The 15,294-nt window shown below is 46.4% G+C and overlaps 1 protein-coding gene across 7 annotated transcripts in view; it reads left to right on the top strand.

Moving 5' to 3' along the window:
• TNK2 (tyrosine kinase non receptor 2) overlaps positions 1 to 15,294 on the top strand; it is a 106,837-nt gene that overhangs the window by 17,010 nt on the left and 74,533 nt on the right. For 2 of the 7 annotated variants that reach the window (XM_087933685.1, XM_087933684.1), the window contains exon 1: positions 7,295 to 7,453. The exons of the other annotated variants lie outside the window; for them this stretch is intronic. In XM_087933685.1, the coding sequence (XP_087789811.1) occupies positions 7,310 to 7,453 (144 nt within the window). In that variant the 5' untranslated portion in view covers positions 7,295 to 7,309. Of the gene's footprint in view, positions 1 to 7,294; positions 7,454 to 15,294 lie in introns of those variants that run through there. 7 annotated transcript variants of the gene reach the window in all.

Raw genomic sequence — 15,294 nt, 5'->3', positions numbered from 1 at the left:
AAACAGGGTAGTAACCTCTAATTTTCTAGTTTCTATTTTCCTTTTAGTCACACGCTAAAAAAAGTTTAAGAATTAGGCAGATCGATTTCAGAGCAGAGAAATACTTGTCTACAAGGGTATAGGGCAGTGTGTCAACTCATAAAATATTTCCACGGTCTTTTTAGACTTGCCAACAGTAAGGGAGAAAGGGGGAGCAGTGCGGCAGCTTGCAAACCGAAACCGCATTCCATAAATGTTTTCAAAGATATAGTAACTAGGCGACCGAAGTTTCTGCCTTGCCGTGCAAAATTCTAACTGGAGAGCAAGATTGATGACTCTGGGCTATGGAGGTGTCCCATTGGAGAGTATGAATTAGGATACAGCCAGGGGGGTGGGGGGAAAACCAGGGTCAAGGATGACAAGGAATGATGTGTCTCAGATTCGGCTACACCCAGGCAGTCCTGGCATGTTCACTTCCAATAAATCCTTTTTTAAGTTTTGGAAATTTGGTTTGAGACTCATGATTTAACTGGGGGTGACTGCTGGAATCCTGACACTTGAAAACTTTTAAGATGGGTGGACTTCAACTCCCAGAATTCCCCAGCCTGCCATACCTGTTTTTTTTCTCTCTCTTAATCTCCTAAAATGGAGGGAAATTGCAGAGGAAGGGATTACAAGAGAGTAAGGCTATGCTGGCTGTGGAGAATTCTGGGAGTTGAAGTCCACCCGTCTTCAAACGGTCAAGGTTCATAAATACTAGCACAGACAATTCTCAGCTTACCACAATTCATTTAGTGACCGTTCAAAGTTACGATGACACTGAAAAAAGTGACATAGCGGTGTTTCACACTTAACGACCACTGCCTCTCCATGTTCACGTGATCAAAATCCAGACACTGGGCAAGTGGCTCATACTAATGACAGCCGCAGGCTCCCGAGGTCACGTTGATTCCCCCTTTTGTGTCTTCCTGACAAGCAAAATTAAGGGGGAAGCCAAATTCACTTCAGAAAAGGGTCACTAATTTAACGGTGGCAGTGATTCACTTAATAACGTTGGCGCGAAATGGGGCAAAACTCACTTCATAAACATCTTACTTAACGACGGGAATGTTGGGCTCCGTTCTGGTCGCAAGTTGAGGACTACCTGTGTAAGGATTTCCTGCCTGAGCTGGGGTTGGACTAGAAGACCTCTAAGGTCCCTTCCAACTCTGTTATTGTTGAGCCCCGAAGTCTGAGCCGAGATGGATTTTTCTCAGGGAGCTACATTGATGTAGAAGCCACGCAAAGATAATTTTAAAATAACAACGCTTCAGTTACTCTGTGGTTTTATCTTGGCTGTGAAATCCAGCCCAGTCAAAGAAAAAGAAGAAGAAAAATGTTGTAAACTTCTCTTTTTTTTTTTAAATGCTCGAGTGAAAAAAAAAAATCTTTAGCATCTTTTCCAGCTGATAAATTTTATTTATTTCCAGGTTGAATCTCTCCTTGTTCAGTTTCCATCCATTATTTCTTGTCTGGCTTTCGGGTGCCTTGGAAAATAGCTTGACTTCCCTCCCGCCTTCCTCTCTGTGGCAGCCCCTGAAATATTGAAACACTGCTATTCTGTCTCCCCTGGTCCTACTACGTGGTCTTACTAAGGCTTTACAGAGAGGTATTAGTACCTCCCTTGATCTCGATTGTATCCCTCTGATAATACAACTTAGGATTGCGTTGGCTTTTTTGGCGGCGGCTGCACACGGCTGGCTCCTATTTAATTAATTTATAAAGCCTTAGTAAGACCACATAAAGCCGGAGTAAAGCCACACCTAGAGTACTACATCCAGTTTTGGTTACCACACTGTAAAAAAAAGATGTTGAGACTCTAGAAAAAGTGCAGAGAAGAGCAACCAGGATGATGAGGGGACTGGAGGCTAAAACATACGACGGACGGTTGCAGGAACTGGGCCTGGCTAGTCCAGGGAAGAGAAGGACCAGGGGAGACAGGAGAGCATCTTCCAATATTTGAGGGGCTGCCCCAGAGAGGAGAAAGGGGGTCCAGCTAGTCTCCAAGGCACCTGAAGGCCAGACAAGGAACAATGGATGGAAACTGATCAAGGAGAGATTGAAACTGGAAATAAGGAGAAACTTTCTGACAGGGAGAACAATCCCCCCATGGAACAGAAGTTGCCTTCAGAAGTTGTGGGAGCTTCATCCCTGGAGGCTTTCAAGAAGAGACTGGACTCTCATCTGTCAGAAATGGTGTAGAGTCTCCTGCTTGGGCAGGGGGTTGGACTAGATGACCTACAAGGTCCCTTCCAACTCTGATCATCGGTTATCTGTGAGTTGATTGGAAAGGAAGCTGCTTTTGTGAGCTGCAGTTCATGGCTTTGGGTAAAATACAGGCAGTTCTCAACTTACAACCACACAGTTGAGGCCAACATATCCGTTGCTAAGCGAGACGGTTGTTCAGTGAGTTTTGCCCCTTTCTTGCCACAGTTCGTTTAAGAGAAATCATTGCTGTTGTCACTCATTTGTTACATGAAATACAGCTGCCCCAGTTGCCCCACTTGGCTTGTCCAAAAGTCGCAAAAGAGGATCGCATTGTGACCGTCGTAAATAGGAGTCGGTTGCCAAGCGCCTGAATTTTGATCACGTGACTGCAGGGAGGCTGCAACGGTCGTAAGTGTGAAAAGCAGTCGTCACTTTTTTCAATGATGTAACTTTGAATGGTCACTAAACAAATAGTTGTAAGTTGAAGACTAAGAGTAGTTGATAAAAAATTCTACGTATCCAATTCCTCCTTTCTTTCTTTACCTCTATCTCTCTCTCCCTTTCCCCTCTTTCTTTCTCTTCCTCCTCCCTCTTTTCTTCCTTCCTCCCTCCCTTTCTTTTCCATCTCCCTTTCATTCCTTCCTTCCTTTTTTTCCCCTTCTCTTCATTCTCTATTTGTTTCTTTCTTTTCCTTTCATCTTTCTCTCCCTCTTCTTTCCTTCCTTCCTTTTCCTTTTCTTTCTTTCTGTTCTTTTTCTCCCTTCCTTCCCCTTCTTTCTTTCTTTTTCTTTCTCTTCCCCTTCCCCTTCTTTCATTCCTTCCTTTTCTTTTTCTCTTCATTCTCTATTTGTGTCTTTCTTTCTCTCTTCTTTCATATTTCTCTCCCTCTTCTTTCCTTCCTTCCTTTTCCTTTTCTTTCTTTCTGTTCTTTTTCTCCCTTCCTTCCCCTTCTTTTTTTCTTTCTCTTCTCCTTCCCCTTTTTTCATTCCTTCCTTTTCTTTTTCTCTTCATTCTCTATTTGTTTCTTTCATCTTTCTTTTTCTTTCTCTTCTTTCTTTCTCTTTTCCTTTCCCCTTTCTCTCTCTTCCTTCTCCTTCCCTCCTTCTTTCATTCCTTTTATTCCTTCCTTTCTTTTCTTTCTCCTTTCTTTCTCTTCTTTCTTTCTTTCTTTCTTTCTTTCTTTCTCTCTCTCTCTCTCTCCTTTCTTCCTTCCTTTCTTTCTTTCTTTCTTTCTTTCTTTCTTTCTTTCTTCCTTCCTTCCTTCCTTCTTCCTTTCTTTCTTTCTTTCTTTCTTTCTTTCTTTCTTTCTTATCTATCCCCTGCCATGACTCCCACCTTTTAAAACCCCTGAGAGGGCCGTTCGTGTATCTCCCTTTTGAGGCGTCAACGGGCATCTCGGGGGAAAGAGAAGAGAAAAATCACACAGACACAAAACCCCAGGCGGCTTTTTCCCTGACTCTCCCAGCCTCCGTCTCTTCCTCTGGGATTCGGGAGACGGCGCCTGGCAGCCGGCCCGGCCCTCCCTCCCTCCGTCACTTCCGCCTCCCGCGGCAGCCTCTCTGCCCGCCCTGGATTCTTGTCGTACCACACGGTTGTGACATCCTGACATCACTGCGTGGGCCCAGCATTTCGCACAACACGTGTGGGTGGGGCAAGGGAGTGGCCTTGGGGTGGAGAGAGCTGGATCCCGATTTGGCAAAGCGGGAAGAGGGAGAAGGGCCGAAAGAGGAACGTAGACCAGGGTTGGAAGGGGTCCTTAAAAGGTCCTCTAGACTGTCCCCTGTCACGCGTGCACGGAAGACAACTTCCAGTGATTCGGTTTGGATCAGGATTGGATTGTAGTTTCTGTTAGGTTCTTTCTTCTCTCCTTCCTTCCTTCCGTTCCCCCCCCCTCTCTCTTTCTTTCTTCGCTCCTTCCTTCCTTCCCCTCCCTCTTAATTTCTTTCTTTCTCTTCCCTTCCCTCCCCTCTCACTTTCTTTCTCTCTCTCTCTCTCTTTCTTTCTTTTCTTCCTTCCTCCCCTCCCTCTTAATTTCTTTCCCTTCCCTTTCTTTCTCTCTTTCCTTCCTTCCCTCCCTCTTAATTTCTTTTCCTTTCTTCTTTCCTCCCCTCCTTCTAACTTCTTTCCCTTCCTTTTTCTTTCTTTCTCTTTCCTTCCCTCCCTTTCCCTCCCTTTCCTTCTTTCTTCCCCTCCCTCTAACTTCTTTCTTTCCTTCCTCTTCCATTCCTTTCCTCCCTACTTCTCTCTTTCTCTCCCACTCTTTTCTTTCTCCTTCTCTTCCTTCCTTCCCTCCCTCCTTTCTTTTCCTTCCTTGCACAAATAATGCAAGGTGGCCAACCTATCCAACCCACCTCCCTCCTCCTCTTTTCCTCAACAACAACCCTGTGAGGTGGGCTGGGTTGAGAGAGAGAGAGGGACCGGCCCAAAGCCAGCCAGCTCGCTTTCATGGCTGAGGCAGGACTTGAACTCAGGATCTCTTGCTTTCTAGCCTGGTGCCTCAACCACTGGGCCAAACTGGCTTAACAAGGGACAGCAGGCCTCATTCTCAAATCATGGGAAACCCCCAATTTGTCAGCTTTTTAGGGCTGGCCCGGTTCTCAGGACAACCTCATCCAATGGGTTTATTTATTTACTAGCTCGATACCTGTGCTTCCCTACGGGCAAGTTTTGGGGAAGGAAAAGAATAATTTTGCCTCTGCCTACCAGCATCCATCGGTATTCCTCTGGCTAGCGTCCTGTCAGTGTGTGAGAGGGTGTTGAGGGCTGTTTGGAAACTGAAACCGTATTTGCTGTGAGCAAGAAGGAGACAGCAAGGAGCCTGGGCGGGACTTAGCTCAACTGTGCTGTACTAAAAGCTGCTTGGTGCTCCGAAACTGAAACTCCTCTGCTTGTGTTTTGCATTTGGAAGAGATTTCTTTCCAGGTGGGGAGGGGGAGTAGAACTCCTTAGCATCAGAGCGTGTTAATAATAATAATAATAATAATAATAATAATAATATAGGAAATACTTATGCTCTGATGCTTCATTTCAAAAAATCCTTTCTTAGTGAGCACCTAGAAGCCAAGAACATAAGGGCCAAATTTCAAATTTGTAGGCTTTACGGGTTCTGGAGATTTTGTGATGAGGTATGAGTGGTATTTCACTTTTTATTTATTTATTTCTATCTATCTATCTATTCTCCTCCATTTTAACCTTTCTCTTTGGCTTCTGAAAGGCGGAAACGTTCTGATATTTGGTCCGTTTGTTGGGAGATTGGAGCAGTTTTGGGGTGTCTCACCCCAAAAATGTAATGTTGCAGAAGGGGAAAAAAATTGGTTTTAAAATATGTGCTTAACTCCTCAGAGGCGGCCTTTCTGGTTTGGCTTGAATTTATTTTCATTGCTGGGGGAAGGAAGGAAGGAGGGAATGAGGGAGGAAAGAAGGAAGAGATGGAAAGATAGGGAGGAAGGAGGAGAAAGGGAGGGAGGAGAAATAAGAGAAGGAGAAAGGGAGGGAAGAAAAAAAGGAAGAGATGGAAAGATTGGGAGGGAGGAAGGAAGGAAGGGTGGATGAATGCCAGGAAGGAGGACGGGAGGAAGGAAGGGAGCGTGGAAAGAGAAGGAGGAGGAAAGAAGGAGGAAGAGATGGAAAGATGAGGAAGGAAGTGCAAAGAAGATGGAGAGGAGCGGGAAGGAGGAAGGAAGGAAGAGATGGAAAAATAGGGAGGAGGAGAAGAAGGAAGGGAGGGAGGGAAGAAGGAAGGGCTGGAAAGAGGGTGAGTGGCAGGAAGAAGGACAGAAGGGGAGGGTGGAATAAGAGAAGGGGGAAGGGAAGAAGGAAGAGGTGGAAAGAGAAGAAGGAAGGGAAGGGTAAGAGTGCAAAGAAGGAGAAGAAGAGGAAAGAAGGAAAGGGAGGGAGGAATGAGGGAGGGAGGAAGAGATGGAAAAATAGGAAGGGAGGGAGGATGGAAGGAGAGGGTGAGTGGTAGGAAGGAGGAGGAGAAGGGTGGAGGATGGAATAAGAGAAGGAGGAAGGTAAGGAAGAGATGGAAAGAGAAGGGAGGGAAGGAAAGGGTAAGAGTGCAAAGGAGGAGAAGAGGAAAGAAGGGAAGGGATGGAGGAATGAGAGGAGGGAGGGAGGAAGAGATGGAAAAATAGGAAGGGAGGGAGGAGGAAAAGAAGGGATGGAAGGAGAGGGTGAGTGGCAGGAAGGAGGAGAAGAAGGGTGGAAGATGGAATAAGAGAAGGAGGAAGGTAAGAGATGGAAAGAGAGAAGGAGGGAAGGAAAGGGTAAGAGTGCAAAGGAGGAGAAGAGGAAAGAAGGGAAGGGATGGAGGAATGAGAGGAGGGAGGGAGGAAGAGATGGAAAAAATAGGAAGGGAGGAGGGAAGAACGGAAAGAAAGAAAGGAAGAAGAAAAAACAAGCAATCTACGTTCTATTTTACCCTGATCAAGAGGTAGTTGACCATGTGAGCAAACCACGCTCCTAATTTTTCCACCGATCTGGTCCTCCCGTTCTTTATTGATCTTCCCATTTATCCCCTCTCTCTTCTCCCTGGACTGAGCCCCCTTTTCCCCTTCTGAGGTTCAGTTCCTTGCCATGGGTGTGTGCGTGCGCATATGTGTGCATATCTCACGCACGCATAGCCTCTGCAGAGGAAACTTGGCCAAAGAGCGTTCGTGCCCTGCGCAATGGGGGCCTTCCTCTCGTCTACCCCACAGCGCCCACCGCCACTTTGCGCTTCTCCTCCCCTTCTCCCGCATTTGGATTACGTGATGCTCCCCTCCCTCCCTTCCTTCCTTCCCTCCTTCCCTGCCCCTTTCGTGGGGGGGTGGGGGAGAGCTCTTCCCCCCCCCTCCCTCCATCTCCCTCCGTGTTAGCTCAGCCTGGGAGCATCACGGCCTAAGCCTCCTCCATCGCCATGGCGACCGGATGCTGGCTGGCTGGGGACCAGCCGGATGCCTGAAAACCCGAAGGGACGGAGAAAGGGAGGCGGTAGGAATGGCTGACTCACCCTGATGCCGGCGTGGGGGTCGTGGGGGGGCCCCCGTTCTCCAGAGCTCCGTCCCGTGCCTGAAACGGGCCAACGTCCACCTGAGCCAGGATGGGGGAGAAGGCGGATTACCAGCGGCTGGCCAGCGGGGAAGAGGAGGAGATGGAAGGGCTCAGAAGGACCGCTTTGGACGGCTTGGCAGGCCCCCTCCCTCCGGGGGCCAGAGCTGAGGCGTTGGCAGTGCCAGGGCAGAGGGTCAGTACCGGATGGGGAATCTCTCTCTCTCTCTCTCTCTCTCTCTTTCTCTCTCTCCCTTCCATCTCCCCATATCTAGTGTTCAGCTCTTCATCAGTCCTATCAGTCTATTCTATCTATCGGTGGATCTGTCATCTGTTTATCGATCATTATCTCTGTATCAACCATATCTAGTTGTCTACTTGTCATCTCTAGTCCATATTTAGATATCAGCTCTCTTTGTCTCTCTGTCTCCATCCATCTAATTATGTTTATCTGCCTGTATGTCTATATCTTTCATTTATCTCTATTATCCATCCCTCCATCTATCTATATCGTCTACCTTCCCTATCTATGTTTTTCTGTCTGTCTATATCTACCATCTATCTTTACCATCCATCCATCCATCCATCCATCCCTTTTCTCTACCATTTATATGTCTGTCTGTTCTATGTATCATCTATCTCTACCATCCATCCATCATCTATCTATCTATATCATCTATCTCTACCATCCACTCATCCATCAATCTATCATCTATGTCTGTCTGTCTATCTATCTATATCTCTACCATCTATCCATCTATGAATCTATCTCTATCATCTCTATCTATTTATGCCTGCCTCTGTGTATCTCTCTCTCTATCATCCATCCATCTCTGAATCTATCTCTGTCATCTGTATCTATCTATGTTTGTCTCTGTGTATATCTATCTATCTATCTGTCTGTCTGTCTGTCTGTCTGTCTGTCTGTCTATGTCTATCTGCCTATATCTCTCTCTCTATCATCCATCCATCTCTGAATCTATCTCTATCATCTGTACCTATCTATGTCTGTCTCTGTGTATATCTATCTATCTATCTATCTCTATCTATCTATCTATCTATCTCTGTCTCTGTGTATATCTATCTATCTATCTATCTATCTATCTATCTATCTATCTATCTATCTATCTATCCCATCCATCTATTAATCTATCATTTATCATCTATATCTGTCTGTCTGTCTGTCTATATCTACCATCCATCCATCCAGACAACTATTAATATCTGTGTCATCTATCTTATATCTATGTTTGTAGCTGTCTGTATCTGTCATCTATCTCTACCATCCATCCATCATATTTTTCTATCTATTTATCCATCTAGCAATCAGTCAGTCATCTAAAATTTGAAGATCACTCATTCAGAGCAGCGAGTTTGGGGCCTTGTGTGGCTTCCTCATCTCCAGAAGGCCCCGTGGCCTTTTTTTTTTTGGGGGGAGAGCCCCATGTTTTCTGCCGGCAGAGCCTTGTAGCTGGAGGGGTCCCCATGCAAGAAGATCTGGCTCTGGGGTGGGGTAGAGTGTCTCTGCTGGGAGGTTTGGGGGTTCAAGGCCTTCTTTCTGGCATGAGAGTCAATCAATCAATCAATGAAAGAATCCCATCCAAGCCAGAGTGTGGTCTTCCACCCATGCTGGACTTCTCCTCTGGGCTGGGGATGATGGGAACTGAAGTCCAACCTGGCTTGAAGGGCTGAACCCCACGGTCCATGTTCCACTCCTGGTATCGTCTGTGGAGATTCTCTATCCTCCGGGTCATGGTTGGTTCCAAAGGGGCTTTTTATTTCCAAGAGACAACCGGACCTTTCTGCTTTTTTCCTTGAAGTCGTTTTGCTTCTTTCTCATCCAGGAGGCTTCCTCAGTTCTGACTGGATGGGTGAAGGGTTGATACTCCTTTGCAGAAAAAGCTGGTCATTTTGCACCCTTTTTAGAGGGTCATTGAGACCACTTGGGGGTTGATCTGTTGTCCTCAAGGTCACCCGAGTGGTGCAATTGGTTCCTGCAGTCTGCAATTTTTCCTTCTGGAAATCTGTTTCTACTCTCCCCCCGCCCTCCCCCCAAAGGGTGTCCATCCCAAATTGTATAGCTAAAAGTCTGCAGAGATGCTCAGTCATCCAGGTCGTGGTTGCATCTAGGACTCTATAGTCATCTTCCTCCTCTTCCTCCCTCTCTTCTCCACAAACCCCTCTTCCCTTCCAGCACTGATGATGTTACCTAGTTGGGTAATGAAACGTCTGCAAGCAAACCACCCCAGCTCAGAGAGACCCAAGGACCCCACAATCCTCCCCTTTCTCTCCACACACCTCACTCCCTTCTGGCACCGATGATGTTACCTAGTTGGGTAATGAAACGCCTGCAAATGTCTATGCAGTTTTTCAGTCACCCAGGCGTCCAGGTTGTTCCAAAGGTGTAATTTTATTTTATTTTTTTCCAAGCGGCAAGCGAACTTCCTGGTTTTGTCTTTGAAGAAGGGTATTTTGCTGGTCTGCTAATTGAATCCTTTCGTTGAAGAATGAAATAAGGATTGGTTTGGCACGATCTGTTTTTAACAAACCCGAGCTGACTGCTAATTATTATTTTACTTGTTTCTGGATGTTGGCAGATCTGGGGTTTTTTTTATTATCTTTTCCAGTATCTTCCTGGGTATAGATGTTAGGCTGATTGGTCTATAGACCAGGGGTGTCCAACCTTGGCAACTTTAAGACTTGTGGACTTCAACTCCCAGAATTCCTCAGCCAGCAAAGCTTTGCTGGCTGAGGAATTCTGGGAGTTGAAGTCCACAAGTCTTAAAGTTGCCAAGGTTGGACACCCCTGGTCTATAGTTTCTTGGGTCTGTTTTTCCCCCCGTTATTTTGAAGATGGGAACCACATCAGCTCTTTTCTGCTACCTCCTGTAGCCGCCTTTGTACGTTATAGCCCAATATTTTCTGGCTTTTGGGGCATTGCCACCACATGTGAAAGAAGGTTCCAGTCTTCCTGCTGGCATTTTCAGCACGCTTGATTTCCTAGCCGGGTACATTTTTGCCAATCTCTGTGGCGCTAAATGCCACCGATAGAACGTTTTATACTGGTTCTCTTTATACTTTTGTTAAACAAAAGTATTTCTAAGGCGTCCTCAATAACTCCAAAATAACAGAGTCCTCAACGTACGACCACAACGGAGCCCAAAATCCCTACTGCTCATGTGAGACGGTTGTTCAGTGAGCTTTGCCTCATTTTACGACCTTTCCTCGCCTCAGTTGTTAAGCGGATCGCTGCAGTGGCTAAGTTAGGAACATGGTCGTTAAGTGAATCTGGCTTCCCCCGTTGACGTTGTTCCTCAGAAGGTCGCAAAAGGGGATCATGGGACACCGTGACCGTCGTAAGTATGAGGCAGGCCGAGTGGCTGAATTTTGATTACGTGGCCCTGCGACGGTCGTAAATGTGTAAAAAAAACAGTCCTAAGTCTCTCTTTTCGCTGCTGTGGTAACTAAACGGTCACTAAACAAACTGTTGTAAGTCGAGGACAGCCTGTAATGAAGAAAGGCGCCTGCCAGACAAACCTTACCGCCTTCTTTGACAAAGTGACTAACTCACAGGCCGTCCTCGACTTACGACAGTTCTCTTAGTAACCGTTTGAAGTTACAAAGGCACTGAAGAAAAGGGGACTGAGGACTGTTTTTCACACTTAACGACTGGTGACCGCGGGACCGAAATTCGGACGCCTAGCCATTGACTCGTATTTGTGACGGCCGCAGTGTCCCGGAGTCAACGTGATTTCCTGCCACCTTCCCACCGGCAAACAGCGGAAGTCGGATTCCGCTTAAGAACGGCAGGACTAACTTAGCCACTGAGGTGATTCGCTTAACAACGTTGGCAGGAATGGTCATCAAACGGAGCCAAAACCGGCTGGACCAAACTGCCTTGCTTTAAGAACAGAAAATTTGGGGAGTGGGCTCCATTTTGGTCGTACTTTTCCTGTACTTTCCAACGTCAAAGAGTATCCCCACCCAATACCATAGAGGGATCATTGGACTACAATCCCCATCCTTCTCTGCCGGCACCTCTGCTGGAACGGAGCTCTCCCCCGCCCCTGACAGCCTTTCCCAGGGGAGGGGGAATGAATGGTCTTTATTGGCGGGGGAGGTATCATCCTGCGTTGGGCCGCTCCCCGCTCACTTAGTGACGTGACACGAATCTCAGGAAGGGCAGGTTAATCCAGATTTGGACTTTTCCACAGTGTACACAGATCCCGAAAGGGTGTAAACACGACCGGCCAGATTCCTCTTTGACGACGACGGGGGACGACGGCTGGGGGAACAAGGAAGGAACAAACGAACGAAAGAAGGAAGGGAGGAAGGAAGGAAGGAATAAGAATTTTGTAGTACTTGATGTTCTCTGAGCTCTGGGGTTTTCTTGTAGGCATTTAATTACCCAGCCAGGTAACATCATCAGGGAAGGAAGGAGAAGGAAGGAAGGAAGGAAGGAAGGCTGGAGAGAAGACATGCTTTAAAGGATTTCCGAGCTCCACCGTCGAGTTTGCCTTTTTTTAAGAAAAAAATCTGTTTTTTTTTCCCCCCTTTTCGTGCTTCGAACCCTGGCTTCTTCTGAGGGGTCTCCGGAATCAGGTCTGAAATTGGGTAGGTGGGATGTGGAGGGGGAGGGCAGGTGGATTTGGGGTGAAGAGCAGAGATTCTCCCCCACCCCACCCGCCCTCCCAATGGGGGGATCATCGGAATTAAGCCATGATGTGGAACCTGGAGAATTAGGCTTGCGGTGCAGGGCGGTGTCAGGGTGTCAGGGTGGGGTGTTGGGGTCTTTGGCTGGAAGATTTTGCGGGGAGGGGATAGGGGTGGGTGGGGGAAGGGGGCTGGGCTCGTTCGCACACATTGATGTCGGTCTGTTTGCGGTTACGCTGCCGTGTCAGGTTTGCCAACGTTAAACCCCACTTTTAAGAACGGCGATCGCTTCGACTCCCAGAATTCTCCAGGTCTTCGTTTAGGGGAGGGGACTCTTCCCGCGTCACTGTTTTTTCCAGGGCCGCTCTAACTTTGAATACTCCGCATGGTTATAAGTCAAGGACTGCCTGTATTATGTTTTACCAGGATGGGGGGAAGTCAAAGGGAGAGAATTTTCAGGAAAAAGTGGAGGTAGATTTAAGGTGGAGTGTTAAGAAAAGGTGCCAGGAGCATCTTACAAAGCTGAAGGTCGTCTTATTCAGAGTTGTTTGCTTTGAGATGGGTGCCAAATAAATAGATTGGATTGGATTGGATTGGATGATAGATAGATAGATAGATAGATAGATAGATAGATAGATAGATAGATAGATGACATAGAGAGATGATAGAGATGATAGATAGATAGATGATAGAAGACAGACAGACAGACAGACAGATAGATAGATGACAGACAGACAGACAGATAGATAGATGACAGATAGATAGATGACAGACAGACAGACAGATAGATGACAGATAGATAGATAGATAGATAGATAGATAGATAGATAGATAGATAGATAGATAGATAGATAGATAGATAGATAGATAGATAGATAGATAGATAGATAGATAAGAGAGAGAGATTAAATGAGAGATAGATAATAGAGATGGATGGATGAGTGCATGGTAGATAAAATGAGATAGGTAGGTGGGTAGAGGACTAGATAGGTAGGTAGCTGGTTGTTAGGTAGATAGATGATGGATGAGAGATAGAAAGAGATGAAAGATAGATGAGATAGAGATAGATAATACATAAGAAGGATGGATGGTAGATAGAGATAAATGAGAGGTAGGTAGGTAATCGATAGATATTTAGATAGATTGAGAGATAGAGAGATGAGCGATAGATAAAATAGATGAGAGATATAAAGATAGATAATAGAGATAGATAAGGTGGATGGATGGATGGATGGCAGATGATAGAGATAGATGGTAGAGAATAGATGAGATAGGTAGATAGGTGAGAAATAGATAATGGAGATAGATGAGATGGATGGATGGCAGATGAGATAGATTAGATGAGAGAGAGAAAGAGATTGTTGATAGATGAGACAGACAGAGTACATGATAGATAGAGATGATTGATGAGAGATTATATAGATGAGAGAGAGAGAGAAATAGAGAGAGACAGACGGCAGACAAATATTTTGGTGATTGTGTTTTCCCTGACTGGCGAGAAACAGAGACAACATCTGGGCTGCGTCTTCGTAAACAGGAGCCAGGGGCTATTTTGACAGACGCCAGAGCCTCGCAGGCCCCTCCAGCTACATCGGCAGGAAATTAGGACACCCCTCAAGCGAAGGAGACACTGGCTTTTCCCGCCTGGCTCCTCAGACAGGTTTCTTTTCGGGGCTGGAGGGCAGGACGTCTGCAGCAGATACCTGATATCGAGCAGGTGCAAAAGAAATTCACCTTGGGTCAATTGGTCACATCCATACAGGTAGTTCTTGAACCGCAAATTTCCCTTAACCAGTAAGACCGCGTGGTTGAGTGAGTTTTGCCCCTATTTTATGACCTCCTTGCCACCGTCGTTAAGCGGATCGCTGCAGTTTAGTGGGCATCTGGCTTCCTCCATTGGCTTTGCTCGGTCGGAAGGTCGCAAAAGGGGATTGTATCACACACACACACACACACACACACCCAGGACGCTGTCGTAAATAGGATTCAGTGGCCAAGCGTCGTAAGTGTGAAAAACGGTCGTAAGTTGCTCCCCTCCCCCCGGTGCTGTCGTAACTGTCAAGGGTCACTAAAGGAAGAGTTGTAAATTGAGGATTATTTGAACCTTAGTAAAGCCTGGGAGTGGCCTCTGGCTTTCTTGGTTCCTTGAAGTTGTTAATTGAGATTAACAGAGTTGGAAGGGACCTTGGAGATCATCTAGTCCAACCCCCCCCCAGGCAGAAGACCCTACATCATTTCTGACAGAGGGCAGTCCAGTCTTTTCTTGAAAGCGTTCAGTGATGAAGCTCCTACAATTTCTGTTCTATGGGTTGATTGCTCTCCCTATCAGGAAAATTCCTCCTTATTTCAAGGTTGAATCTCTCCTTGTTCAGTTTCCACCCATGGTTCTTTGTCTGGCCTTCGGGGGCCTTGGAGAATAGCTTGATCCCCTTCCTCCTCCTCCCTGTTGCAGCCCCTCAAATATCGGAAGGCTGCTCTCCTGTCTTCCCTGGTCCTTTTCTTCCCTAGACTAGCCAGGCCCAGTTCCTGCAACCATCCATCGTATGCTTTAGTCTCCTAATCAACCTGGTTGCTCTTCTCTGCCCTTTTTCTAGAGTTTCAACATCTTTTTTATAATGTGGTGAACAAAACTGGATGCAGGATTCCAGGTGTGGTCTTACTATGGCTTTATAGAGTGGTATTAGTACCTCCCTTGATCTCGATTGTATCCCTCTGTTAATACAACTTAGGATTGCATTGGCTTTTTTGGCTGCTGCTGCACACGGCTGGCTCCTATTTAGCTGGTTGTCCACTAAGACTCCAAGATCCCTCTCCCAGTTCCTGCTATTGAGCCTGGATTCACCCAGTCTGCATGTGTCCTTTGGGTTTTTCTTGCCTAAGTGTAGGACTTTCCTTTTCTCTACATTGAATTTCATTTTGTTAGATACGGCCCAGTGTTCTAGTCTGTCAAGATCCCTCTGGATCTTCAGCCTATCTTCTTGGATGTTGGCTATTCCTGCCAGCTTAGTCTCACCTGCAAAATTTGGTAAGTTCCCCTTCTATTCCCTCACCTAAATGGTTTCTGAACTTCCTAGTGTTCAAGATTCAGAATCTTGACCGCTGTCCCAAGGAAGGATTGTGTCAGTTTACAGGACATCATAAGAATTTGGCCTTCCTTTTGGCAGCTTTCAGTCAATCAATCAGAATCGGGTTGGAAGGGACCATGGAGGTCTTCTAGTCTAACCCCCCCTGAGAGCAGAGAAGAGCACCACAGAGGATTAAAGGCCTGGAGGATAAAACACACGAACAGTTGCAGGAGTTGGATATATGCCTAGTCTAGTGAAGAGGAGGACTAGGGGAGGCATGATAGCAGTGTTTCAATATTTAAGGGGGAGCCCCAAAGAA

The sequence above is a fragment of the Pseudonaja textilis genome, chromosome 4 (genome assembly GCF_049901715.1).
Source record: "Pseudonaja textilis isolate UNSWEBS1 chromosome 4, rPseTex1.2, whole genome shotgun sequence".
NCBI lineage: Eukaryota > Metazoa > Chordata > Lepidosauria > Squamata > Elapidae > Pseudonaja > Pseudonaja textilis.
This window is presented reverse-complemented; position numbering and strand designations above follow the sequence as displayed.